The sequence below is a fragment of the Pan paniscus genome, chromosome 18, assembly GCF_029289425.2.
Source record: "Pan paniscus chromosome 18, NHGRI_mPanPan1-v2.0_pri, whole genome shotgun sequence".
In the NCBI taxonomy this organism is placed as follows: Eukaryota; Metazoa; Chordata; class Mammalia; order Primates; family Hominidae; genus Pan; species Pan paniscus.
The window spans coordinates 17,096,746-17,115,491 of NC_073267.2; the positions used below are offsets into that span (position 1 = coordinate 17,096,746).

The following is an 18,746-nucleotide window of genomic DNA, read 5'->3' on the forward strand; positions in this document are numbered from 1 at the left end:
AATATTGTCAGTGTCATTGACCTTTTCATTATTTCAACTATTATTATTCCAGGTTATCAATACTCTGGCTGACCTTCGTCATCGTGGGACTGACTTTGGTGGAAGTCTTTGGTTACTTATCATTACTGTGTTTCTGAGAAGTTATAAATTTGCCATCTCCCTCCGCACAAGTTACCTTTCTGTGAGTATACTAACTTTCTGTAGAGGTATACTTGTAATCACAAATAAGAATAAGTTACATGAAACAATTCACGTTTCTGGACTTCATTATGAATATGTGGTTTTACCCCAAAAATCAGGGAAATGATTTATTAGCATAAGAACTATGAAAATATCTGCCATTTACATTATGAAAATTAAATAGGTCGGTGTTTAATAGAATGTCAACAGAGCTTTTGGTCAAAAATAAGTTTTTTTAACCTTTGTGCTATTTGTCACAAATGGAGTATGAGGTTTCGTCACTTAAATAGGAAAGTCTTTCTAAACTCTTCTGCTTTATAGTTCTATCGTATGGGTGGAAGGAAAGCTTCCAATCTCCTCTCTGAAGATTCACTGCAGAAATGAGCTGACAACAGACAGCTTAACAGGAAAAGAAAAACATAGAACAGGCATAAACATGGGAACCAGCTGAAAAATGAGACTGCTAGAAGGGCTGGATGGTTGATGCTTAAAGAGCACCCTCTTCTGAGGGGAGAGGGAGATAGATGGAGATGTAGGCCATTTAGAGGGGCAGCAAATGATTTTTAGGGGAAATGAAAGAGCCCAAGGAACAAACAGTTGGCCTGAGACAAAGTTCCTCTGAGGTCATAGGGACGAGGTGACAAACTGCCGGAAGGTGAAGGGCAGAACTGCACTGCGTCTCATGATGCAGAGAAAGCCCCAGAGAATCTCTTAGAACTGCCCTCCAAGAGAATCAATGAAAAGTGTGTCTGGGCAGGGTAATTTTGAATGACATCATTCAAAGTGCATGTTCCCACTTGCAACTGGAGAGAGATCAGTATGTCAAAAGTCTGTACTTGGTAAGAATTTGGCTGCTAAGTTGTGCCATAATTTGTCTTTTGAGCCTTTTTTCCTTTGGGGAAGTTGAGCTCTACATTTTGTCTTGCCATTCATGACAGTAAAAATGTGGTCGTCTGGGGGCTGAACCTCCTTCTGAACAATGATCCAAGATAAAAGTACTAATACCACAATGCTTTTTTATATTCAAGGGAAGAGGAAGTATGTTTCAGTTTTACCGCCTAGATAATTACACGTCATTTGGCACTGCCTTTCAAGATATGTAGAAAACAGAAAATATATGAGTTATGAAGATATCTAGGCACATTTAACATTCTCTGTGCCACTTAGTCCTGAACAGAGAATTTTCGGTATAAATTGGAGGAAGCTTTTTTTTTTTTTTTTTTTCTTTTCTCACCCCCAAGACGTGTCTCCCTCTGTTGCCCAGGCTGGAGTATAATGGTGTGAGCTCGGCTCACTGCAACCTCCACCTCCTGGCTTCAAGTGATTCCCCTGCCTCAGCCTCTCAAGTAGCTGGGATTACAGGTGCCCACCACCATGCCCAGCTAATTTTTGTATTTTTAGTAGAGTCGGGGTTTTACCATGTTGGCCAGGCTAGTCTCAAAACCCGACCTCAAATGATCCACCCGCCTCAGCCTCCCAAAGTGCTGGGATTACAAGCGTGAGCCACCACGTGAGCCAGGGGAAGTTTTTAAATTTACCACTTTTTAACAATTCCATTTAGGAAAGTTCAGTTGAGCTGTTGGACTTGGACAACTTTGCACCTCTCATCTTTGTCCTTGTCATCTAGTCATCTGTACCATTACCTCCTAAGCAGGGACATCATGGGTGCCATGAAGCATTCATGCGTGATGGCATTTCTTTGCTTCTCATTTCTTCGTGTGTTTGACATTTCTCCTAGCTCCAAACTGGGCCAGCTGCCTTTCCTATGAAATCTAGCAGTAGCTGTGGGATAGACGTGGTTGCTCTTTTCATCTTTTTAGATTACCCATTGCTTCTCTCGAAATCCTAGTACATGATTTTTTTTTTGATCCTATGTGCAGAAATCAGGAAAAAACAAATTCTACAAAGAATTTGAAAGATATTATTTCAGGCCAGGTGTGGTGGCTCATGCCTGTAATCCCAGCACTTTGGGAGGCTGAGGCAGGTGGATCACTTGAGGTCAGGAGTTCAAGACCAGATGGGCCAACATAGTGAAATCCCATCCCTACTAAAAAGACAAAAATTAGCCAGGCATGGTAGCAGGCACCTGTAATCCCAGCTACTTGGGAGGCCGAGGCACAAGAATCGCTTGAATCTGGGAGGTGGAGGTTGCCGTGAGCCACGGTAGCGCCACTGCACTTCAGCATGGTTGAGTGACACTCCGTCTCAAGAAAAAAGTCATTTCAATGACTACCTCAGGAGATTCATAGGTATCTGACCCACATCTGAGATGGGATTTGCATTGCATTTTAGCTATGATGAGAACAAATATTTAATATCTTCGAAGATTAAAAGCATACTGTGATAATATGGAAATCTTGGTGGGAATTCAGTCATTAGTGAGAATGTTTTGCGTTAAGTTCAAACCAGCCTCAACGAAGCTGATGTGAGGGAAGGGAAAGTGAACTCTGAGTAGAGCAGGGACAGAAGAAAGATGCTCCAGTGCAGATCAGGAAGGAGCAGGGGGTGAAATGTTACAAATTCTAGAACTCAGAGAGCTGAAGGTAATTACTTCCTTTTCAGGTTGTGAAACATGTTAACCTGTGGTAAAATACTTACAAGATGATAATTACCATCTAACCGTGTTGAAGTGTGCAGTTCAGTTGTGTGAAGTATATTCATGTCATTTTTTTTTTTTTTTTTTTTTTGAGACGGAGTCTCACTCTGTCACCAGGCTGGAGTGCAGTGGTGGGATCTTGGCTCACTGCAACCTCTGCCTCCTGGGTTCAAGCAGTTCTCCTGCCTCAGCCTCCCGAGTAGCTGGGACTACAGGCGTGCGCCACCATGCTCAGCTAATTTTTGTATTTTTAGTAGAGACAAGGTTTCACCATGTTGGTCAGGCTGGTCTTGAACTCCTAACCTCGTGATCTGCCTGCCTCAGCCTCCCAAAGTGCTGGGATTACAGGCGTGAGCCACCATGCCCAGCGAAATCTAGGGCTGGAACATGGCTGCAGCATATAAATAGAATTGAATTCCATCGTTTTGTTAACCCTGTTTTTTGTTTGTTTGTAGTTGTTGCTGTTTTTGAGACAGAGTCTCGCTCTGTCGCCTAGGCTGGAGTGCAGTGGTGCAATCTCGGCTCACGGCAGACTCTGCCTCCCGGGTTCAAACTATTCTCCTGCCTCAGCCTCCCAAGTAGGTGGGACTACAGGCGCCTACCACCACACCCGGCTAATTTTTGTATTTTATTAGAGACAGGGTTTCACCATATTGGCCAGGCTGGTCTGGAACTCCTGACCTTGTGATCCGCCCACCTCGGCCTCCCAAAGTGCTGGGATTACAGGCGTGAGCCACCACACCCAGCCCCTGTTTTGTTTTTGTTTTGCTTGTTTCTTAGGGTTGTTTTTCTATTTATGGTAAAGGCATTGGCTTTCCATTTGTAGCATCAATCGAATATTTCCTGTTAACAATAACCTTATGTCATAGTAAATGGTAAAGGGATTTAAAGCAGTGGTTTTCAGCTGCCAGAGGCCTGAGTGAGTTTGGGCACACTCTGTGTGATCGGGCAGAAGGCCTGTGGGAAGTTTAGCCGAGGACAGGGCCAGGAAAGGTGATGGACAGTGGGGGTCTGTCCTGGTCACCAGGCCCCTGGGTCCTGCCCACCTGCTTGGAGCTCCCCACCCATCACACATGATGCTGCCAAGCCCTCTGGGTATTGTGGGCAAATACCTTAGGAGAGAAGCTGATGAACTTTGTTTCTTGAAATGCACAGATTCCTTGGACATCCCTGAGAGATCAATCATGAAAGTCAACTTGGTTTTCTCCCCCTCATTTGGGTTCAGAATTTAAAGTCCACACACACAGGCAGTAAGATGATATAGATAAGGACATCATCACTCGGTTTCGGATGTTAAAATGTCTAGGTGGGTTAGGGGTCATTTGAGATCACACAACCTTGTGGCACAAAGAGGAATTCCCAGGCCAGAGGGAGACATTTTATTGCCATGTTATGATCTTATCATTGAGTTGAAAGGCAATCTTGTTTCATTTTGGATTCTTTCTTATGTTTATGTCTTATAAGGGCACTTTGAATTTCCAAGCAAATAATAATTTTGAATTAGCTTTTAATCATTGACTTCTAGCACAGTTATATGATCAGAAACATGCTGTGTGATTGGATTGCTCTCAAACATATTGAGATTTGCTGGAACAAAATAAGTCAGGTTAATTTTTGTAAATGTACCACGCATGTTTAAAATGAATGTATGTACATTTGTTCCTGAGATACAGGTTGATGGGCGGATGGCTACATGGATGTGATGGAGATGGTTTACTATCGGGACCTTCCGCATCCTGCTGATGTTTTGTTGCTTAAGATATGAATGGCTGAGCGGAGGCTGTAAAACCTGGCACTCTGCTTGGGTATGAGGTTCTTCCTGCCATCCTGCCATCATTTGTTTTTTATGTTTTGTCACCAAAAGTGACCTTGAGGAACCCTGGGAGCTCAGGAAGGAAGGAGCGCCCAGAAGCAGGGACAGGGAGCTGGTTGGGGAGGACCAGAAATCAGGTTTGTGAAGGTTCCAGAGAGGACCTGGCCTTGGGAGGAGCGTGGGGGACTGAGATGGGGGAGGGGTCATTGGAATGATGCGGGCGCTACTTGGAATGTCCATTGTGAGGCACCACCGGGGTCATCAGGGATTGGTGGAGAGGGAGTATGAAGCCCCAGGGTTGCTAAGGGAGGGCCCAGACCGAAGAAGGTTTGGTGGAAAGCAGAACCTTAGTCTCCCTCTAATTGCTCCTAAGCCTCACGCTCCCTTGCCCCGCGTGTCCTGTTGCTTCCCTGATCTTCTCCGTGACCTGTAGCTAAGCCTTCCACCAGCGCTTGAGTACTTAATTTGAACCAGATCCTTTCCCAGACCCTTTCTTCTTCTCCTCCTCCTCCTCCACCTCCTCCAGGTGCCCAACAGCCCCCTTCTCCTCCTTTCCCTTCCCTTACTTCCCCCCTTCCCCTCCCCTTCCCCTTCCCCTCCCCTTCCCCTCCCCCTCCCCTCCCCCTCCCCAACTCAGATCCGGCCCGGTCCCCGTCCCCTTCCCTCCCCCCTGCCCTAAGCCACCTCCACCTCTGTCCTGGCCGCCTCAGGGCGCCTGAAAGGACCAGGACATGCGGGTGCGGTGGCTGCTCTTTTGGCTCCTCTTTTGGCTCCTGCTGGCATTTATCAGCCATCAGTCCACCTGTGTGAGTGGACGGGTGCTGTGGCTGCTCTTTCGGCTCCTCTTTTGGCTCCTGCTGGGATTTATCAGCCATCAGTCCACCTGTGTGAGTAGACGCTGGACCCGCGGGGTTTCTTCCTTTTTACTGGGCTGTGTCACGCGGCATGAAATGACACAGCTCAGGCCTGTAATCCCAGCACTTTAGGGGGCCGAGGTGGGCAGATCACTTGAGTCCAGGAGTTGAAGACTGGCCAGGGCATCATAGCAAAACCCCATCTCTACGAAAAATTCCAAAAAAGATTAGTCGGGCCTGGTGGTGCGTACCTGTTATCCCAGTTACTGGAGAGGCTGAGGTGGGAGGATCGCTTGGGCCCAGGAGCTGGCCGTTGCAGTGAGCCGAGATGGCCCCGCTGCACTCTTGTCTCTAACAAACAAAACGGACCAAAACAAAGTGAATTGTCATTTGATTTGTGTCATCTGGTTTGATGACTTTTTTTTTTTTTAGACAGAGCTGGAGTGCAGTGGCAAGATCTCGGCTCACTGCAACCTCCGCTTCGGGGTTCAAGCAATTGTCCTGCCTCAGCCTCCTGAGTAGCTCTGATTACAACGCCTGGCTAATTTCTGTATTTGTAGTACAGACGGGGTTTCACCATGTTTGCCAGGATAGTCTCCATCTCTTGACCTCGTGATCCGCCTGCCTCGGCCTCCCAGTGCTGGGATTACAGGCGTGAGCCACCGCGCCTGGCCAAACTATATAACCTTAAGTGTAAATTTACTAACTTTGGAAAGTACATACACCAGCATAAACCAACCCCCTTTCAAGATCTACATTATTTTATTTATTTATTTATTTATTTTTTTGAGACAGTTTCTCCCTTGTTGCCGAGGCTGGAGTGCAATGGGGCAGTCTCAGCTCACCGCAACCTCTGCTTCCCAGATTCGAGCGATTCTCCTGCCTCAGCCTCCCGAGTGGCTGGGATTACTGACATGTGCCACCACTCCCAGCTAATTTTGTATTTTTAGTAGAGATAGGGTTTCTCCATGTTGGTCAGGCTGGTTTTGAACTCCCGACCTCAGGTGATCCGCCCGCCTCGGCCTCCCAAAGCATTGGGATTACAGGCATGAACCACCGTGCCCAGCCAAGATCTACACTATTATGTCACCCCAGAAAGTGAACTCTCACTCTTCCCAGCCAGTCTCTTTCTTATCCTAGGTTAGCTTGCTTATTCTGGAATTTCGTGTATACAGATGCATGCCATGCCATAGGTACTCTTTTGTGTCTGCTTTATTCTGCTCAACACCATGTTTCTGAAATCATGACCATTGTTGTATGGTTCTCTAACTCCATCATTTCCATTTCAGACTCAGCATATGCTGAGTTCAACCTGTTGAAGGGCTATCTCTGTTTAATTCACCATCTTGAAAGAAACATTTAAAATTGAGATGTTTTCAAGAATATATAGTTAAATCCAGAGGAATCGATGTAGAAATGTTATCGTCTTCACTCACATAAGAGTCTAATGGAATTAATGTCAACAATCTTAGAGAAATCCCACACTATTCATGCCATTTTCATCATCTCCACCTTGGTAATTTTTTTTTTTTTTTTTTTTTTTTTGAGACACAGTCTCGCTCTGTCACCCAGGCTGAAGTGCAGTGGTGCGATCTCGGCTCACTGCAACCTCTGCCTCCTGGGTTCAAGTGATTCTTCTGCGTCAGCCTCCCAAGTAGCTGGAACTATAGGCGGGTGCCACCATGCCCTGCTAATTTTTTGTATTTTTAGTAGAGATTGGTTTCACCGTGTTAGCTAGGATGGTCTCAATCTCCTGATCTCGCGGTCCACCCACCTCGGCTTCCCAAAGTGCTGGGATTGCAGGCGTGAGCCACCACGCCCGGCCCACCTTGTTAATTTTTAAGCACTAAAATTCGATATTTATTTGTGAATGAAGTAATCTCTTCATTGTATTTTTTTTTTTTTACTTATGCTGAGCTATAAATGACAAAGATTCATATAATCCAAGAGAGAAGTATTATTTAGAGGGATTCTTTTACCATGTGATATATAATAAATGCATCCAACGTTATACATCAATTTAAAAAACAAGTAAATAACTAAAGAAAAGATAACTACTGGCCAGGTGCAGTGGCTCACACTTGTATTTCCAGCACTTTGGGAGGCCGAGGCAGGTGGATCATGAGGTCAGGAGTTGGAGACCAGCCTGGCCAAGATGGTGAAACCCTGTTTCTACTAAAAATACAAAAATTAGCCGAGCGTGGTGGCAGGCGCCTGTAATCCCAGTTACTCAGTAGCTGAGGCAGGAGAATCGCTTGAACCCGGGAGGCGGAGGTTGCAGTGAGCTGAGATCATGCCACTGCAATCTAGCCTGGGTGACAGAGCAAGACTTTGTCTCAAAACAAAAAGAAAAGGAAAGATAAGATAATTACTTTATACTTAGCTTGTCTTAGCCATGAGTGACGGGCTGCATGTGGCCCAGGACAGTTTTGAATGCAGTTCAACACAAATTTGTAAACTTTCTTAAAACATTAGGAGATTTTGGCCAGGTACAGTGGCTCATGCCTGTAATCCCAGCACTTTGGGAGGCTGAGGCGGGCAGATTACCTGAGGTCAGGAGTTCGAGACCACCCTGGCCAACATGGCAAAACCCCATCTCCACAAAAAATAAAAAAATTTGCTGAGTGCACTGTCAGGCACCTGTACTCCCAGCTACTCAGGAGGCTGAGGCAGGAGAATCACTTGAACCTGAGAGGCAGAGGTTGCAGTGAGCCGAGAGCACACCACTGCACTCCAGCCTGGGTGACAGAGTGAGACCCCATCTCAAAAAGAAACAACAAACAAAAACAAAAACAATGGCCGGGCACGGTGGCTCACACCTGTAATCCCAGCACTTTGGGAGGCCGAGGCAGGCAGATCGCCTGTCGGGAGTTCAAGGCCAGACTGGCCAACATGGTGAAACCTCATCTCTACTAAAAATACAAAAATTAGTCGGGCATGGTGGCAGAGACCTGTAATCTCAGCTGCTCGGCAGGCTGAGGGAGGAGAATGGCTTGAGCCCAGGAGCTGGAGGTTGCAGTGAGCTGAGATTGCACCACTGCACTCCAGCCTGGGCGACTGAGTGGAGCGGAACTCTGTCTCAACAAAAAAAAAAAGAGGTTTTTTTTAGATCATCAGCTGTTGTTAGTGTTAGTGTATGTTATGTGTGGCTCAAGACAACTTTGCTTCTTTTAATATAGGCAGGGAAGTCAAAAGATTGGATATCCCTGCTTTATACCAAGAAAGACAACACCCCACATTTGCAATGCCTAAAAACACTACCAGCCATCTGAAAAACATGAGACTTCTCTAACTTCTGTTCTTTTTTGTAGCAGTGGAATCCCACGGTGATATCTGAGGGATGTGGTTACCTTTTGGAGGAGGTTGACGGTTTCTAAGGATGATTCTTTCTGAGTGAAATATTGTCAGTGTCATTGACCTTTTCATTATTTCAACTATTATTATTCCAGGTTATCAATACTCTGGCTGACCTTCGTCATCGTGGGACTGACTTTGGTGGAAGTCTTTGGTTACTTATCATTACTGTGTTTCTGAGAAGTTATAAATTTGCCATCTCCCTCCGCACAAGTTACCTTTCTGTGAGTATACTAACTTTCTGTAGAGGTATACTTGTAATCACAAATAAGAATAAGTTATATGAAACAATTCACGTTTCTGGACTTCATTATGAATATGTGGTTTTACCCCAAAAATCAGGGAAATGATTTATTAGCATAAGAATTATGAAAATATCTGCCATTTACATTATGAAAATTAAATAGGTCGGTGTTTAATAGAATGTCAACAGAGCTTTTGGTCAAAAATAAGTTTTTTTAACCTTTGTGCTATTTGTCACAAATGGAGTATGAGGTTTCGTCACTTAAATAGGAAAGTCTTTCTAAACTCTTCTGCTTTATAGTTCTATCGTATGGGTGGAAGGAAAGCTTCCAATCTCCTCTCTGAAGATTCACTGCAGAAATGAGCTGACAACAGACAGCTTAACAGGAAAAGAAAAACATAGAACAGGCATAAACATGGGAACCAGCTGAAAAATGAGACTGCTAGAAGGGCTGGATGGTTGATGCTTAAAGAGCACCCTCTTCTGAGGGGAGAGGGAGATAGATGGAGATGTAGGCCATTTAGAGGGGCAGCAAATGATTTTTAGGGGAAATGAAAGAGCCCAAGGAACAAACAGTTGGCCTGAGACAAAGTTCCTCTGAGGTCATAGGGACGAGGTGACAAACTGCCGGAAGGTGAAGGGCAGAAATGCACTGCGTCTCATGATGCAGAGAAAGCCCCAGAGAATCTCTTAGAACTGCCCTCCAAGAGAATCAATGAAAAGTGTGTCTGGGCAGGGTAATTTTGAATGACATCATTCAAAGTGCATGTTCCCACTTGCAACTGGAGAGAGATCAGTATGTCAAAAGTCTGTACTTGGTAAGAATTTGGCTGCTAAGTTGTGCCATAATTTGTCTTTTGAGCCTTTTTTCCTTTGGGGAAGTTGAGCTCTACATTTTGTCTTGCCATTCATGACAGTAAAAATGTGGTCGTCTGGGGGCTGAACCTCCTTCTGAACAATGATCCAAGATAAAAGTACTAATACCACAATGCTTTTTTATATTCAAGGGAAGAGGAAGTATGTTTCAGTTTTACCGCCTAGATAATTACACGTCATTTGGCACTGCCTTTCAAGATATGTAGAAAACAGAAAATATATGAGTTATGAAGATATCTAGGCACATTTAACATTCTCTGTGCCACTTAGTCCTGAACAGAGAATTTTCGGTATAAATTGGAGGAAGCTTTTTTTTTTTTTTTTTTTTTCTTTTCTCACCCCCAAGACGTGTCTCCCTCTGTTGCCCAGGCTGGAGTATAATGGTGTGAGCTCGGCTCACTGCAACCTCCACCTCCTGGCTTCAAGTGATTCCCCTGCCTCAGCCTCTCAAGTAGCTGGGATTACAGGTGCCCACCACCATGCCCAGCTAATTTTTGTATTTTTAGTAGAGTCGGGGTTTTACCATGTTGGCCAGGCTAGTCTCAAAACCCGACCTCAAATGATCCACCCGCCTCAGCCTCCCAAAGTGCTGGGATTACAAGCGTGAGCCACCACGTGAGCCAGGGGAAGTTTTTAAATTTACCACTTTTTAACAATTCCATTTAGGAAAGTTCAGTTGAGCTGTTGGACTTGGACAACTTTGCACCTCTCATCTTTGTCCTTGTCATCTAGTCATCTGTACCATTACCTCCTAAGCAGGGACATCATGGGTGCCATGAAGCATTCATGCGTGATGGCATTTCTTTGCTTCTCATTTCTTCGTGTGTTTGACATTTCTCCTAGCTCCAAACTGGGCCAGCTGCCTTTCCTATGAAATCTAGCAGTAGCTGTGGGATAGACGTGGTTGCTCTTTTCATCTTTTTAGATTACCTATTGCTTCTCTCGAAATCCTAGTACATGATTTTTTTTTGATCCTATGTGCAGAAATCAGGAAAAAACAAATTCTACAAAGAATTTGAAAGATATTATTTCAGGCCAGGTGTGGTGGCTCATGCCTGTAATCCCAGCACTTTGGGAGGCTGAGGCAGGTGGATCACTTGAGGTCAGGAGTTCAAGACCAGATGGGCCAACATAGTGAAATCCCATCCCTACTAAAAAGACAAAAATTAGCCAGGCATGGTAGCAGGCACCTGTAATCCCAGCTACTTGGGAGGCCGAGGCACAAGAATCGCTTGAATCTGGGAGGTGGAGGTTGCCGTGAGCCACGGTAGCGCCACTGCACTTCAGCATGGTTGAGTGACACTCCGTCTCAAGAAAAAAGTCATTTCAATGACTACCTCAGGAGATTCATAGGTATCTGACCCACATCTGAGATGGGATTTGCATTGCATTTTAGCTATGATGAGAACAAATATTTAATATCTTCGAAGATTAAAAGCATACTGTGATAATATGGAAATCTTGGTGGGAATTCAGTCATTAGTGAGAATGTTTTGCGTTAAGTTCAAACCAGCCTCAACGAAGCTGATGTGAGGGAAGGGAAAGTGAACTCTGAGTAGAGCAGGGACAGAAGAAAGATGCTCCAGTGCAGATCAGGAAGGAGCAGGGGGTGAAATGTTACAAATTCTAGAACTCAGAGAGCTGAAGGTAATTACTTCCTTTTCAGGTTGTGAAACATGTTAACCTGTGGTAAAATACTTACAAGATGATAATTACCATCTAACCGTGTTGAAGTGTGCAGTTCAGTTGTGTGAAGTATATTCATGTCTTTTTTTTTTTTTTTTTTTTTTGAGACGGAGTCTCACTCTGTCACCAGGCTGGAGTGCAGTGGTGGGATCTTGGCTCACTGCAACCTCTGCCTCCTGGGTTCAAGCAGTTCTCCTGCCTCAGCCTCCCGAGTAGCTGGGACTACAGGCGTGCGCCACCATGCTCAGCTAATTTTTGTATTTTTAGTAGAGACAAGGTTTCACCATGTTGGTCAGGCTGGTCTTGAACTCCTAACCTCGTGATCTGCCTGCCTCAGCCTCCCAAAGTGCTGGGATTACAGGCGTGAGCCACCATGCCCAGCGAAATCTAGGGCTGGAACATGGCTGCAGCATATAAATAGAATTGAATTCCATCGTTTTGTTAACCCTGTTTTTTGTTTGTTTGTAGTTGTTGCTGTTTTTGAGACAGAGTCTCGCTCTGTCGCCTAGGCTGGAGTGCAGTGGTGCAATCTCGGCTCACGGCAGACTCTGCCTCCCGGGTTCAAACTATTCTCCTGCCTCAGCCTCCCAAGTAGGTGGGACTACAGGCGCCTACCACCACACCCGGCTAATTTTTGTATTTTATTAGAGACAGGGTTTCACCATATTGGCCAGGCTGGTCTGGAACTCCTGACCTTGTGATCCGCCCACCTCGGCCTCCCAAAGTGCTGGGATTACAGGCGTGAGCCACCACACCCAGCCCCTGTTTTGTTTTTGTTTTGCTTGTTTCTTAGGGTTGTTTTTCTATTTATGGTAAAGGCATTGGCTTTCCATTTGTAGCATCAATCGAATATTTCCTGTTAACAATAACCTTATGTCATAGTAAATGGTAAAGGGATTTAAAGCAGTGGTTTTCAGCTGCCAGAGGCCTGAGTGAGTTTGGGCACACTCTGTGTGATCGGGCAGAAGGCCTGTGGGAAGTTTAGCCGAGGACAGGGCCAGGAAAGGTGATGGACAGTGGGGGTCTGTCCTGGTCACCAGGCCCCTGGGTCCTGCCCACCTGCTTGGAGCTCCCCACCCATCACACATGATGCTGCCAAGCCCTCTGGGTATTGTGGGCAAATACCTTAGGAGAGAAGCTGATGAACTTTGTTTCTTGAAATGCACAGATTCCTTGGACATCCCTGAGAGATCAATCATGAAAGTCAACTTGGTTTTCTCCCCCTCATTTGGGTTCAGAATTTAAAGTCCACACACACAGGCAGTAAGATGATATAGATAAGGACATCATCACTCGGTTTCGGATGTTAAAATGTCTAGGTGGGTTAGGGGTCATTTGAGATCACACAACCTTGTGGCACAAAGAGGAATTCCCAGGCCAGAGGGAGACATTTTATTGCCATGTTATGATCTTATCATTGAGTTGAAAGGCAATCTTGTTTCATTTTGGATTCTTTCTTATGTTTATGTCTTATAAGGGCACTTTGAATTTCCAAGCAAATAATAATTTTGAATTAGCTTTTAATCATTGACTTCTAGCACAGTTATATGATCAGAAACATGCTGTGTGATTGGATTGCTCTCAAACATATTGAGATTTGCTGGAACAAAATAAGTCAGGTTAATTTTTGTAAATGTACCACGCATGTTTAAAATGAATGTATGTACATTTGTTCCTGAGATACAGGTTGATGGGCGGATGGCTACATGGATGTGATGGAGATGGTTTACTATCGGGACCTTCCGCATCCTGCTGATGTTTTGTTGCTTAAGATATGAATGGCTGAGCGGAGGCTGTAAAACCTGGCACTCTGCTTGGGTATGAGGTTCTTCCTGCCATCCTGCCATCATTTGTTTTTTATGTTTTGTCACCAAAAGTGACCTTGAGGAACCCTGGGAGCTCAGGAAGGAAGGAGCGCCCAGAAGCAGGGACAGGGAGCTGGTTGGGGAGGACCAGAAATCAGGTTTGTGAAGGTTCCAGAGAGGACCTGGCCTTGGGAGGAGCGTGGGGGACTGAGATGGGGGAGGGGTCATTGGAATGATGCGGGCGCTACTTGGAATGTCCATTGTGAGGCACCACCGGGGTCATCAGGGATTGGTGGAGAGGGAGTATGAAGCCCCAGGGTTGCTAAGGGAGGGCCCAGACCGAAGAAGGTTTGGTGGAAAGCAGAACCTTAGTCTCCCTCTAATTGCTCCTAAGCCTCACGCTCCCTTGCCCCGCGTGTCCTGTTGCTTCCCTGATCTTCTCCGTGACCTGTAGCTAAGCCTTCCACCAGCGCTTGAGTACTTAATTTGAACCAGATCCTTTCCCAGACCCTTTCTTCTTCTCCTCCTCCTCCTCCACCTCCTCCAGGTGCCCAACAGCCCCCTTCTCCTCCTTTCCCTTCCCTTACTTCCCCCCTTCCCCTCCCCTTCCCCTTCCCCTCCCCTTCCCCTCCCCCTCCCCAACTCAGATCCGGCCCGGTCCCCGTCCCCTTCCCTCCCCCCTGCCCTAAGCCACCTCCACCTCTGTCCTGGCCGCCTCAGGGTGCCTGAAAGGACCAGGACATGCGGGTGCGGTGGCTGCTCTTTTGGCTCCTCTTTTGGCTCCTGCTGGCATTTATCAGCCATCAGTCCACCTGTGTGAGTGGACGGGTGCTGTGGCTGCTCTTTCGGCTCCTCTTTTGGCTCCTGCTGGGATTTATCAGCCATCAGTCCACCTGTGTGAGTAGACGCTGGACCCGCGGGGTTTCTTCCTTTTTACTGGGCTGTGTCACGCGGCATGAAATGACACAGCTCAGGCCTGTAATCCCAGCACTTTAGGGGGCCGAGGTGGGCAGATCACTTGAGTCCAGGAGTTGAAGACTGGCCAGGGCATCATAGCAAAACCCCATCTCTACGAAAAATTCCAAAAAAGATTAGTCGGGCCTGGTGGTGCGTACCTGTTATCCCAGTTACTGGAGAGGCTGAGGTGGGAGGATCGCTTGGGCCCAGGAGCTGGCCGTTGCAGTGAGCCGAGATGGCCCCGCTGCACTCTTGTCTCTAACAAACAAAACGGACCAAAACAAAGTGAATTGTCATTTGATTTGTGTCATCTGGTTTGATGACTTTTTTTTTTTTTAGACAGAGCTGGAGTGCAGTGGCAAGATCTCGGCTCACTGCAACCTCCGCTTCGGGGTTCAAGCAATTGTCCTGCCTCAGCCTCCTGAGTAGCTCTGATTACAACGCCTGGCTAATTTCTGTATTTGTAGTACAGACGGGGTTTCACCATGTTCGCCAGGATAGTCTCCATCTCTTGACCTCGTGATCCGCCTGCCTCGGCCTCCCAGTGCTGGGATTACAGGCGTGAGCCACCGCGCCTGGCCAAACTATATAACCTTAAGTGTAAATTTACTAACTTTGGAAAGTACATACACCAGCATAAACCAACCCCCTTTCAAGATCTACATTATTTTATTTATTTATTTATTTATTTTTTTGAGACAGTTTCTCCCTTGTTGCCGAGGCTGGAGTGCAATGGGGCAGTCTCAGCTCACCGCAACCTCTGCTTCCCAGATTCGAGCGATTCTCCTGCCTCAGCCTCCCGAGTGGCTGGGATTACTGACATGTGCCACCACTCCCAGCTAATTTTGTATTTTTAGTAGAGATAGGGTTTCTCCATGTTGGTCAGGCTGGTTTTGAACTCCCGACCTCAGGTGATCCGCCCGCCTCGGCCTCCCAAAGCATTGGGATTACAGGCATGAACCACCATGCCCAGCCAAGATCTACACTATTATGTCACCCCAGAAAGTGAACTCTCACTCTTCCCAGCCAGTCTCTTTCTTATCCTAGGTTAGCTTGCTTATTCTGGAATTTCGTGTATACAGATGCATGCCATGCCATAGGTACTCTTTTGTGTCTGCTTTATTCTGCTCAACACCATGTTTCTGAAATCATGACCATTGTTGTATGGTTCTCTAACTCCATCATTTCCATTTCAGACTCAGCATATGCTGAGTTCAACCTGTTGAAGGGCTATCTCTGTTTAATTCACCATCTTGAAAGAAACATTTAAAATTGAGATGTTTTCAAGAATATATAGTTAAATCCTGAGGAATCGATGTAGAAATGTTATCGTCTTCACTCACATAAGAGTCTAATGGAATTAATGTCAACAATCTTAGAGAAATCCCACACTATTCATGCCATTTTCATCATCTCCACCTTGGTAATTTTTTTTTTTTTTTTTTTTTTTTTTTTTTTTTTTTGAGACAGAGTCTCGCTCTGTCACCCAGGCTGAAGTGCAGTGGTGCGATCTCGGCTCACTGCAACCTCTGCCTCCCGGGTTCAAGTGATTCTTCTGCCTCAGCCTCCCAAGTAGCTGGAACTATAGGCAGGTGCCACCATGCCCTGCTAATTTTTTGTATTTTTAGTAGAGATTGGTTTCACCGTGTTAGCTAGGATGGTCTCAATCTCCTGATCTCGCGGTCCACCCACCTCGGCTTCCCAAAGTGCTGGGATTGCAGGCGTGAGCCAGCACGCCCGGCCCACCTTGTTAATTTTTAAGCACTAAAATTCGATACTTATTTGTGAATGAAGTAATCTCTTCATTGTATTTTTTTTTCTTTACTTATGCTGAGCTATAAATGACAAAGATTCATATAATCCAAGAGAGAAGTATTATTTAGAGGGATTCTTTTACCATGTGATATATAATAAATGCATCCAACGTTATACATCAATTTAAAAAACAAGTAAATAACTAAAGAAAAGATTACTACTGGCCAGGTGCAGTGGCTCACACTTGTATTCCCAGCACTTTGGGAGGCCGAGGCAGGTGGATCATGAGGTCAGGAGTTGGAGACCAGCCTGGCCAAGATGGTGAAACCCTGTTTCTACTAAAAATACAAAAATTAGCCGAGCGTGGTGGCAGGCGCCTGTAATCCCAGTTACTCAGTAGCTGAGGCAGGAGAATCGCTTGAACCCGGGAGGCGGAGGTTGCAGTGAGCTGAGATCATGCCACTGCAATCTAGCCTGGGTGACAGAGCAAGACTTTGTCTCAAAACAAAAAGAAAAGGAAAGATAAGATAATTACTTTATACTTAGCTTGTCTTAGCCATGAGTGACGGGCTGCATGTGGCCCAGGACAGTTTTGAATGCAGTTCAACACAAATTTGTAAACTTTCTTAAAACATTAGGAGATTTTGGCCAGGTACAGTGGCTCATGCCTGTAATCCCAGCACTTTGGGAGGCTGAGGCGGGCAGATTACCTGAGGTCAGGAGTTCGAGACCACCCTGGCCAACATGGCAAAACCCCATCTCCACAAAAAATAAAAAAATTTGCTGAGTGCACTGTCAGGCACCTGTACTCCCAGCTACTCAGGAGGCTGAGGCAGGAGAATCACTTGAACCTGAGAGGCAGAGGTTGCAGTGAGCCGAGAGCACACCACTGCACTCCAGCCTGGGTGACAGAGTGAGACCCCATCTCAAAAAGAAACAAAAACAAAAACAAAAACAAAAACAATGGCCGGGCACGGTGGCTCACACCTGTAATCCCAGCACTTTGGGAGGCCGAGGCAGGCAGATCGCCTGTCGGGAGTTCAAGGCCAGACTGGCCAACATGGTGAAACCTCATCTCTACTAAAAATACAAAAATTAGTCGGGCATGGTGGCAGAGACCTGTAATCTCAGCTGCTCGGGAGGCTGAGGGAGGAGAATGGCTTGAGCCCAGGAGCTGGAGGTTGCAGTGAGCTGAGATTGCACCACTGCACTCCAGCCTGGGCGACTGAGTGGAGCGGAACTCTGTCTCAAAAAAAAAAAAAAAGAGGTTTTTTTTAGATCATCAGCTGTTGTTAGTGTTAGTGTATGTTATGTGTGGCTCAAGACAACTTTGCTTCTTTTAATATAGGCAGGGAAGTCAAAAGATTGGATATCCCTGCTTTATACCAAGAAAGACAACACCCCACATTTGCAATGCCTAAAAACACTACCAGCCATCTGAAAAACATGAGACTTCTCTAACTTCTGTTCTTTTTTGTAGCAGTGGAATCCCACGGTGATATCTGAGGGATGTGGTTACCTTTTGGAGGAGGTTGACGGTTTCTAAGGATGATTCTTTCTGAGTGAAATATTGTCAGTGTCATTGACCTTTTCATTATTTCAACTATTATTATTCCAGGTTATCAATACTCTGGCTGACCTTCGTCATCGTGGGACTGACTTTGGTGGAAGTCTTTGGTTACTTATCATTACTGTGTTTCTGAGAAGTTATAAATTTGCCATCTCCCTCCGCACAAGTTACCTTTCTGTGAGTATACTAACTTTCTGTAGAGGTATACTTGTAATCACAAATAAGAATAAGTTACATGAAACAATTCACGTTTCTGGACTTCATTATGAATATGTGGTTTTACCCCAAAAATCAGGGAAATGATTTATTAGCATAAGAACTATGAAAATATCTGCCATTTACATTATGAAAATTAAATAGGTCGGTGTTTAATAGAATGTCAACAGAGCTTTTGGTCAAAAATAAGTTTTTTTAACCTTTGTGCTATTTGTCACAAATGGAGTATGAGGTTTCGTCACTTAAATAGGAAAGTCTTTCTAAACTCTTCTGCTTTATAGTTCTATCGTATGGGTGGAAGGAAAGCTTCCAATCTCCTCTCTGAAGATTCACTGCAGAAATGAGCTGACAACAGACAGCTTAACAGGAAAAGAAAAACATAGAACAGGCATAAACATGGGAACCAGCTGAAAAATGAGACTGCTAGAAGGGCTGGATGGTTGATGCTTAAAGAGCACCCTCTTCTGAGGGGAGAGGGAGATAGATGGAGATGTAGGCCATTTAGAGGGGCAGCAAATGATTTTTAGGGGAAATGAAAGAGCCCAAGGAACAAACAGTTGGCCTGAGACAAAGTTCCTCTGAGGTCATAGGGACGAGGTGACAAACTGCCGGAAGGTGAAGGGCAGAACTGCACTGCGTCTCATGATGCAGAGAAAGCCCCAGAGAATCTCTTAGAACTGCCCTCCAAGAGAATCAATGAAAAGTGTGTCTGGGCAGGGTAATTTTGAATGACATCATTCAAAGTGCATGTTCCCACTTGCAACTGGAGAGAGATCAGTATGTCAAAAGTCTGTACTTGGTAAGAATTTGGCTGCTAAGTTGTGCCATAATTTGTCTTTT

At 45.4% G+C, this 18,746-nt stretch overlaps 1 protein-coding gene across 1 annotated transcript in view; it reads left to right on the top strand.

Annotated features, from left to right (window-relative positions):
- Positions 1 to 18,746, top strand: part of LOC129394155 (uncharacterized) — a gene marked incomplete at its 5' end in the record, with an annotated part of 129,201 nt that overhangs the window by 50,167 nt on the left and 60,288 nt on the right. The window contains 3 exons of the mRNA XM_063598411.1: positions 53 to 181; positions 8,893 to 9,021; positions 17,739 to 17,867. Coding sequence (XP_063454481.1) covers positions 53 to 181; positions 8,893 to 9,021; positions 17,739 to 17,867 — 387 coding nt within the window. The remainder of the gene's footprint in view (positions 1 to 52; positions 182 to 8,892; positions 9,022 to 17,738; positions 17,868 to 18,746) is intronic.